Here is a 10,167-nt window from a genome sequence, read left to right on the forward strand (position 1 = left end):
AATATAGGTCACGTCAACACAAATGAAAAGTAAAGTGTCTTTTTAAGAGTGCAAAGAACTCCTGATATGTCTTCAGGTTAACAGGGGGAGATTCTGAAAGTACAACTTGCATTTTTAAGTTATGTTTTCTATTGTTGTAAAAGTAATTGTAAAGTTTTTTCCTGTCTGCCCCCAGTACCAGAAAAGTCTGACCGCAATGTCGATGAACCTGTGTTACGTAGTTGCCACTGCCATTGGTTTAAAAACGGGAGGAAATATTTTTGGGTCAGTTTCACATTTAAGTTAACCATATATTAACAAGTATAAGAGCCGTGTCTGGACTTCAGTTTGAGATCATTGCATATACATTGACCTAAATAGAAAATCCTTCACTAGTTCCGTCCAGTTTGTCTTCAAGGAAGTCGCGTCAAATTCCACTGACTCAAGAGTTCTTGTCTATATGAAGGACTAGAACTATCGTAGTGACACAAGTGACTCGCGAGAACCAAATCACTTCACATAAACTGAGCTGTCACTTTTCTTACGTCGCTGTAGTAACACTGCAGAAGTGATTGCTGTAGAGGAAAAATGTTTTTTCCTTCTCGTTTTGAAGAATTTGCAAAGAGGCATTTTGTCCTTACCGACAAGTTTGCAATTTGGGACCTCTGAGCCTGACGGCGGGAAGTGATTTGGGACAAGGAAATGATCTGAGGTGTGTTTGAAGTCACTAAGAGCAGAGTGCACGTCGGGAAGAGTGCACCCGTCTGCATTCTAATACGGGAAAAATCTCTCCGAGCAGTCGGATGCTTCGGTGTTTCTTGAACTAAGAAAAACAGAGCAAGAGTCAAGTGACAGGTCGGTGATGTATCTCCCCAGGAGAACTTTGTTACAGAAAATATCGACCAGACCAGGAGCTGTCTTTTTTTGGGTTGACATAAAGATGTGTTGACCTTTTATTTTCACAAGGGCAGGTAAGGTGAGACTGCAGCTGGTTCCAGCTACAGTATCATTTACAGCTCATTGTTTAATACAATCTGAGAGTCTTTCAGACCCATGGTTACATTTTAAGGTGTATCTTGTGTCGTTACAGGTATTAAATTTAATATTGTCAGTATAAGCGAGTGTCTGTCCTCAAAGAGCTGCCGAGCAAACCATTGTTAATGAGGCCAGATCATCTTGTTGCTCTTACCTTCTCTTTGCTCACATTTGATATGAGGCGATGGCACAAATCATGTGAGACAGGAATACTTCCATTTTAATCCATGAGTAATTTATCTATTGGGAATGATCCAAACATAATTTAAAGTCATTTAAAGACAAAGATAATGTTGTTTTTGAAGATGGTAATTACAATGGTTATTTTTGTTTTGATATGTTATGGTCTGTGACGTCTACTTTGATGTTCTTTGTTAGTATTTATAATTCAATTTCCAGACATATGGGATAGTGAGGTTATCTTCACTCGGTTTAGAGAAGGTTGTTGACCTCTTGTCAAGCTGTAAATCATTTCAAAGCGTTGTAAAACTTGCCTTATCTCCCTCCTTCACAGCTCCAGTCGGATCTTTGATATGTTTATCTCCCTGGCACATGTGTCCAAAGGCACTCAACATTGGCATGGAAATAGTAGCAGTAATCTGTTCAAAATATGTTTTTTTTTGTTGGTAATGTCTATATTATATACGTTTACAGACACTCCTGTTAACTCTTGAGCATTTGTGTGTCAATGTACACTAGTGCTCTGCGGAGCATCTGCTGAGTGAGTCCTCTGAGCGTAAAGCTCTGCCCTTAAGGCTCCTGACCGTTCACTCTTCTGTTTCTTCTCTGCACACAATCACTCAAGCGCTCACAGCATCGCACACCCACATCGGCGACCTTTAGAGACTTTACAATGTTCCTCCTGATGTTGTGTTGTTCTTCCTTCACTGGCTGTCACCCATTACTGCGGCTCAGGATGGCTCGTGCTCGATCATTTTTCTTTGACTCGTGATTCCCTGACGAGAATGTCATAATCCCTCAAACACTGTAACGTTCAAGAAGATGAGTGATGAGTGTTTGCTCCTGGATACAGAACGAGTGATACGCTTCTTTTTTTAGAGAAGAGATGACTGACTTTAGTTTTCCAAATATTGATTTTGAAGTGTTTGACACGTTGTTCGACAGTGTCACCGACTCCTTGGAAAATGTTTAAATTGTTACATTTATTTCGTTTTCGTGCCTTAAATCAGCACTATATACTGATTAATTTTTTTGAATGACATTTCTTTTAGTTCTACCCTTTAGACTCTCATTTCTCTTTATATGTGGACTGTTTGTTTTATTGATTCATTTACCAATATTCCGTTTTTATAATTTTGTGGTGATGTTTCCTTTTTGAGATCTACAGATGTAAAAGGAACAATAAATATAGTCTATTATGTTATTATAAATATTGTCACTATGTTACATTTGACATTATTACTCTTTTTTTCAATGTTATATAAAGATTGGTACAATTTTGAACAGTAGAACTCCTTTTAAACATCATTTTAACGATGTTCTTCACCATGTTAAGTTTTTTGAGTGTAATGTAACCACCAAACTGCCTTACAGCAGTGGGACAGAGATTTTTTTCATATCAAGTACTAAGAGAAAAACGAGATAAAACCAAACACTAACAAAACAAGAGGCATTTAATCAACGTTTTAGAAGCAAATACACCTGTGTTTTGTGGCAACTGTGCAATGCAGGAGTCACGACATTACTGTACACACACTGGGCGGAGCTTGAACAATAGATTTAATCTCAATAGTGTTTCAGCACTGAGGATGTGTTTGTGACTGAAAGCATGATCTACTCCATTTTGTTCTCTTTACAATTCTCTGTAATATATTTAAAGTGTTTTCTCCATGTTTCCAAGTGTCCTTGAACTCATTACATGCTAAGATCGTGTCTGAACTGTCTCTAAATCAGAGAGAGGTGTTCAAAATTCTAATCAGGACTCACTTCCACACTCGCACACACACACTCACACACTTGCTGCAGCCTGCTTTAGTTACAGCAGGCTGGCTGGAAGCATCTGATAGCTGAGCCTCCTGGGACACTGACGAACGGCTACCTGAAATTCAAGCTCCTAAAGAAGCACTGAGGTTCATAGAGACGAGGGGACGACGGGGAGATAGATCGAAGGTTGTTTTAAACTGGGTTTTTTTTTTTGTCGCAGACTCATTGGAAGGAATTGATTGGGTTCGGTTGTTTGTGTTCCGAGCTCATCCAGTGATCATCAGAAATCAATGATATTCCGGAGTCACCACTGTAGGGACTGTAATTGTTGTCATTTCCAGGTTTCCAAATCCCTCTAAGCTATTTTTGGTGGAGCATCTTTATGTCATCACCGGCTTTTAACGGCAACATACACACATTCTTCTAATAAACATAAACAAATCAACTATGCATCCCAAATATTTTCTCTCTTTAGCTTGTTTCACTGCGCAAACATACCAGAAGGGAAGGCTGAAATTGGTCTTGTGAAAGTAGAAAGAGCTTCTTAACATGAATGTCAGTATCAATTTGAGCATGCCAGTGAGGAGCCTGACCGTGATCAGGACACAAAGGATCTGCTGGATGTTTGGATCCACAATAGGCTTATTATCATCACTATCCAGTTGATGACCGGCTTTTCGTAAAACATCATCAATCACTAATGGTTTTTGCTTTGTGCACCAGGACAAGAAGAAGTACCTGGATGTGATCCATAGCTACATGGAGGTTCACGGAACCGTGCATGGCACCAGTACCATCCACCTTCCCAGCTACGTCAAGAACCACGGTATCCTGAGCGGCCGAGACCTGCAGTTCCTTCTAAGAGAAACTAAGGTGAGTCACCAGTCACGAGTCTTGCCTATTACCGTAATATCTGGATTTCAGGTAGGTAATGTTTCCAAGCTTTGAAGCCTGCACCTTGTACAGTGATGGAGCCAATCTATATATTTTTACGGGGTTGCTTGCCTTCAAGAGGAACTCTAGCACTAAGCCAAGATTAAGAAACACGGGTGGAAGAGTTAATGTCCCGAGGCCACCGATACTTGCCAGTATAGTGTCAAAAGGAAGATGCCAACCACTAATGAGCAAGAAGAAGATGATAATAATAGTTTGACAGAGTAATAGGGCTTGTAAGTTAAAGTAGATTCATTGGGCTGTCAAAGAAGGAAATAGATATGCTGCATGTGAGCTTGGCATCATGAATGGATAGCGAGACTTTGGAGGTGGCAGCGTAAATAACTGCCTGAAAGACAGTTTAGAGGAAATAATAAAAGATGGCACAGAATTTAAAGACTATTTAGATGACCGGTACATTTTCTTATCCAGCCGAGTTACTGCCATGTTTTATATAAAGCTTTTTTTTTTTTTATGCAGCTTATACTCAGGTGTGCTCTTGGAAATTACAATAATTTTTGCGTGTACTGTATGTACTGCTGTTCGAAAAGATTAGATCTTTTTCATTCAAAGACTTGACAGACAGCATTCCTAAACTGCCATTTGAATGTTCTGACAAGGTTCTTTTGTTTTCTCTTGTCAAGGGAGGTTCAGTTATACCATTCACAGAACATAAACACTAGAATAGTGACACAACCAGTGCGGCCATGTTATGACGTTATTGGCATCTATAACTCATAAAAAATGACCAATGTGAGATAAGATAAGAACTATGTCACTGTCCTTTATGAGCTTGTAAAACGACTGTGAAATGTTTAGTTTGTGCGTCGTCGACTACATTTGTCCAGGATCCCAGGACCTCAAACAAACGGCGACCATGTGACTTAAACCCTCTCTGGCCGTTTCTGTTGATTTAAAATGCATCAGCAGACATTTCTGATATGAGAGCGTGGGCCTCCTTCTCGTCACTAATGGATGAGGGAATTAGACACTCGGAGTAGAAATGTCGTGTGAAGGTGATAGCCATCATTAGTGGCGACATTGAAGGACAGCGGTGCTCTATTTGGCCTCGTCCTCCCGCCTTTTCTCCGAGGCACAAAAGGGGGGAGCTTCGATTTCTTGACCCTCTGAAAGCAGATACTCCACAGTGGGAGCCGACACAGGCGTGGGACAGAGGCGGCCGCGGGATCGATGGTGCGTAGATCCTAATCCAGACGGCTGCCGACAAAAGATAGATCAGCCTTTCAACGGTTTGAAACAGATTTGATCGTCGCAGCAGCCCCAGATAAAGTCCTGGACGGCCCATGTGCCGGAGACGATTCTCACGTCGTAGATATGAGCCACGAAGTTAATCAGGTGGAAGCGTTAACGACCACATCTGGGACGTAGTTAATTAAATAAAGAGGTGCTAGGTCTTTCTTTTTTTTCACAATAACATAAACAAAACACACACAATTTCCCTCGAGCTGCATCATGAACATGTTGACTACAAACATGTATAAGTGTAGTTAATTGGCCTCACGGGAGACAACCACAGAACTGCTGTAAAACACCTGTGCGCGTGGAGGCGTTTGTGTTGTTGAGATTCATAATAACATGTTTTATCTGTGTTCAGACGTAGCAGCAACATGCTAAAGATCTTTATTTTACAAATATTTTTAGAAAATATTAGTATAACAAGGAATTTGGGAGAAAAGTCACTACCTTTGGAAGTGTTTGGAACCACTTCAGTATTCCATTCTTCTTTTTCCACCTTTTAAATGTTGCCCTTATTTTATGTCTTATATTGCTGTTTATTGTGGGTTTATAATAAAACATCAGTAGCTTCTAAAACCTTTGAAATTATAAAGATGTCGTCCAGGTTGAAGGTTCACTTCACTAGTTTTTGCTGCGTCAGTATCATGGCACGTTTTATACATAAAAAATAAATAGTTGAAATATGGATGTGTTGGGACCCAAATTTACTGTAGAACTAAAAATTACTAAACATAAGGTGAAACTTTCGGGAATGACCATTTTGCGAGGTTACATAGACAATCTGCTTGAATGGCAAATGCTATTGTGTTACAGTATATATGTAGAATAAATAATTCAACCAATAGTTCCTCTGTAGTATTTCATTCGCGCGTCAAGAGAGGAAGAACATAATTTTCACACGAAAAGCCGAGAATATAAGAGAAGCTTTTTAAAGCTGAGTGCAGGCATTAAGATTTCATGTGTCTCTGGGAAACAACGAAAGCTGAAAGAGCTGAAAATAAACCCTGTGAGTCATGTCGTGAATCCGTGGTTGTGGTTGGAAAATGATACGAATTTCATGTGAGAAAACGTAAGCCGAGTTCCTGTTTGCCCAATCTTTGACAGCCTGATCTCTGACAGCTGTCCTTGTTCAGGGTTCTTGTTGAAGGTCAGTGGAATGTCTGCCGGTTCTGGTCGCTTCTTCGGAACAGTGTTTGACTCCGTCTCTCTCCGGTCTCTTAGTGACTTCGTCTCATCTCCCCTCCTCTCTTCTTCCCTCCCTATAAATAGTAGCTCACTGTCTCACAGGGTTGCTGAGCTTCTGCATGCAAATCCACACTGAGCAGAGAGAAGCTGTGCTGCCACCTCCTGGCGGAAGTCGAAGCAGCAGCTTCAAGGATGTCTGCGGGGATGGTTGCTGTAGAATTTGTTCGGGGACCATTGTTGGAGAGAGTGTGGGGCTGTACTGCCAGTGTCAGCAGAGGCTTTTGTCTTTTTTCTTTCTCCTGGAACCAACTCTCTCTCATGTTAACACTCAGGCCATTGTTGCTCTCTGCTGCATCTGCTGTGGCTCCTCTGGAGACAATCTGCGACTCTTCACTTGTTACAGGAGTGTGTCCACTGACTGACACCTTTGTTCCTGCTTTGTGTGTTTTTAAATGGTAGATCAAACATGTATTCATGTTTGTATCTGCTGCCAGATTGTATTTTGTGTGCCTGAAGAAGAACCAGGTTTAATTATTGACCATGTAAAAAGGATTGTCAATTGTTTTAAATTAAAGACAATTATGAGGTTAATCCAGTGGTGAATATTGGCAAGAATCAGACGATACGTATCACAATACAGAGGCAATTATCCGATATAATATGCTACCGCAGTAACGAAGATATTTGTAGTATTGTCAAGTACTTGATCTGGTGTTGCAGAATCCACAGACCACATGACTCTAGACAAAGTCACAGCCGCTTTCATTGGTGTCAAAACCAAAATATCAAACATCTGCTTTAAAAGCACCTGGAAGTGGCTGTATCCTCTTGTCCTCAGTCGCCAGGATCGCCAGTTGTTCCTTTAGCTGTGGAGGACGTATTTACTGCTGCCATCTATAGGTGGGAATATGAATTGCAACACAAAAATGAACACAAGCTGTAAATGTTAATTGTTTTAAATATGTATTGTAGATATATATATATGTACTGTATATATTTAAACACACTTTACACTTTAAATATAAAACTTAAAAAACTAAGACAAAAATAAAGTATGATTTAAGGGCAAAAAAAGGTAACAGTGTTGCTGAATATCAACACGGTAACACGAAACAAATAGAACAGTATTTAAATGTATTGATATTTTCTTACACTCCTAGATCCATCATCTGGTTACCATGGATACATTAAAGTGATGTTCTTTTTATTTGTAATCGTCCAAGAGAAGCTCTTTATTATTATCTAACCATTATATGGTTCCTGGAAATAATACATGAGATCCTGAAAGTCAAACACTCTAAAGGTTGTCAAACACATCTTGTTATTCAAACACGCTACACGGAATGAAGAGGAACCTTAACCTGGTTACATTCATGGTGCTGCAGGGAGATAGAAATATTGTTTTGGTTTTTGTCATCTTTAACAAAAGGACACTTTATGCTTGAAAACCAGGACTAAACTAGTTTTCTTACCGCACAACTCTACAGGTGGTCTGTGCTCTACTTGCTCGCCTGTTTGCTCCATCAGTGAGTCATTCTGTCGTGCAGATGTTCAATATTTGGTCAAAGCCTCATTGCGTCTGAATTTCAAAACTTGGACGGAAAGAAAATATTTTAAAGCTTAAAAACTATTCATAATAGCTGCTGTCAGTCTTGGCTAATAAAAATGGAAACTATTCTGACTGTTGGTCTCACTGAAGGTTCCAGCTGTTTCTCGCCAGAGCGTCTGCTACTGTCACTTTACTTGTTATCACTGCTGTGATTCCTTTTTTTTTTTTTAATCACCATCACATTCCAGACCCTCCCTGTCAACATGCTGCCATCCCACAGGAGGAGCACACAAACAAACATTTCCTTCATCGACTTTTGTTTGTTCTTCCCTCCTCGCGTTATCAAAGTGGGATCTTTCCGGCCTGTGTGTGTGTGCTGAGGAAACAGGAGGAGGTGTTTTCACAAGAGCAAACTGCTGCGAACAGCAAACACCAGCAGACTCTTTAGTGCTTTGCCAGCATCATGAGTGAGTTTCCACAACCGAAAAGTTTTTAACCGTGTACCCTGGTTTTTTAACTCCAGCTCTTCGTGGGTCTCTCCTTCCCCTACGAGGGTCCGGCTCCGCTGGAAGCCATCGCCAACGGCTGCGCCTTCCTCAACCCCAAGTTTAACCCCCCGAAGAGCAGCAAGAACACAGACTTCTTCAAGGGCAAGCCGACCTTGAGAGAGGTTTGTGACGGGATTCAAGAAGTGACTTCTATATTTTTGTTAAACGGTTCTATGTCTCTCCACAGCTGACGTCTCAGCACCCGTATGCCGAGGTCTACATTGGTCAGCCACACGTGTGGACGGTGGACATTGAAAACCCTGCAGAAGTGGAAAGAGCTATTCGCTCCATCCTCAGCCAAAAGGTAGAAAACAGAAACCAGACAAAAGTGGGTTTATAACAAGTAAACGATACCTAATAAATACACTCAAAACACACATACACAAACTATATAATAGCAAAATAAACCATCAAATGTGTTTTTAATCATTCAATTCACAGAATTAATTGAATCACTTTTGCTCTTTCGCACCGGTTTAATATTAAAAACCTTGATTAAATGAGGAAACCCATGACCTTAAACACCTAAATTTAAACATGGAATATACTTGACATTGAGCCATTCATACACATTATCTGATTTTAATTCATAATATTTTATCACTTTCAGGTATATTGATGAAGAACTGTATTTGCTGCCACTTAATGTGTGAAAGTCAAGACTGCAGAAACAGTTTATAGTCACATTTACAACACCTAAATTAATTTATCAAGAATATATTTTTAAATAATGTTATAAATTGATCTTTTACTGGTTACGCTATACATTCTCTCACAAAATAAAAGTTGATGCCACTCTATGGTTTAGTTTAATATTATTATTATTTAGTAAATCAATCATTTGGTTTACTTAGCTTCTAAATCGTATTGAACATTAAACTAATAATAGTAATAATTTTAAAAATAAAACCTTTTTTTTCTCCTACGCTTTTGAATGCACCATGACGGTTAGTGAATGCACGACACAATGTGTTGACGTGTGAAAGTTTCTTGTCTTTTTCTATCAATGTAAATAAGAAAAATTTGCAGGTAAGAATTAGGGAAACTCGTGAGAAGCTGAATCAGGAAATGATATGGTTTTACATACGTTCATAATCATGAGATGAGATTCTGTGTTACCTTGATAACGATAACGAGTCTTGATTTAATTCCAATTTGGTTTCACTTATTCTCACCACTCAAAAAACTGCTCCTGAGCTGGTCGATGTGCTCTGTCTGAAGATAAGCGATGACACTATGAGCCGCTCACTCTTGTGTGTTTGTGTCCAGATTGAGCCGTACCTGCCGTATGAGTTCACCTGTGAGGGGATGCTGCAGAGAGTCAACGCCTTCATAGAGAACCAGGTATGTGGTATTTGTGTCCAAAACATGCTTCCGCTGACAGATGTCAACACTCACCACGTGTCGCTGTGTCGTGTCAGGACTTCTGTCACGGACAGGTGATGTGGCCGCCCCTCAGCGCGCTGCAGGTCAAGCTAGCAGAACCCGGACGAACCTGCAAACAGGTGTGTCAGGAGGAGCAGCTCATCTGCGAGCCGTCCTTCTTCCAGCACCTCAACAAGGACAAAGACTTGGCCAGGTGAAGCAACGAGCGCTTTCTTAGACGGTCGCCCTAATGTTCATGATACATTAGCTTTTATAATCTGCTCATCGTCAGGGTTAAGAAGTCTTTTTTTTACTTTAATTTAGAATTGAATTCAGTGGCTTGGTCTGTGATGTGTGTCTGTTAAAAAGGAT

At 40.1% G+C, this 10,167-nt stretch overlaps 1 protein-coding gene across 1 annotated transcript in view; it reads left to right on the forward strand.

Annotated features, from left to right (window-relative positions):
- The window catches only part of mgat5 (alpha-1,6-mannosylglycoprotein 6-beta-N-acetylglucosaminyltransferase), a 55,588-nt gene that overhangs the window by 42,356 nt on the left and 3,065 nt on the right, over positions 1 to 10,167 (forward strand). Inside the window, exons 12-16 of the mRNA XM_087791472.1 lie at positions 3,682 to 3,831; positions 8,406 to 8,552; positions 8,618 to 8,734; positions 9,700 to 9,774; positions 9,852 to 10,009. Coding sequence (XP_087647598.1) covers positions 3,682 to 3,831; positions 8,406 to 8,552; positions 8,618 to 8,734; positions 9,700 to 9,774; positions 9,852 to 10,009 — 647 coding nt within the window. The remainder of the gene's footprint in view (positions 1 to 3,681; positions 3,832 to 8,405; positions 8,553 to 8,617; positions 8,735 to 9,699; positions 9,775 to 9,851; positions 10,010 to 10,167) is intronic.

This window comes from Callionymus lyra, chromosome 5 (assembly GCF_982586985.1).
Source record: "Callionymus lyra chromosome 5, fCalLyr1.hap1.1, whole genome shotgun sequence".
NCBI lineage: Eukaryota > Metazoa > Chordata > Actinopteri > Syngnathiformes > Callionymidae > Callionymus > Callionymus lyra.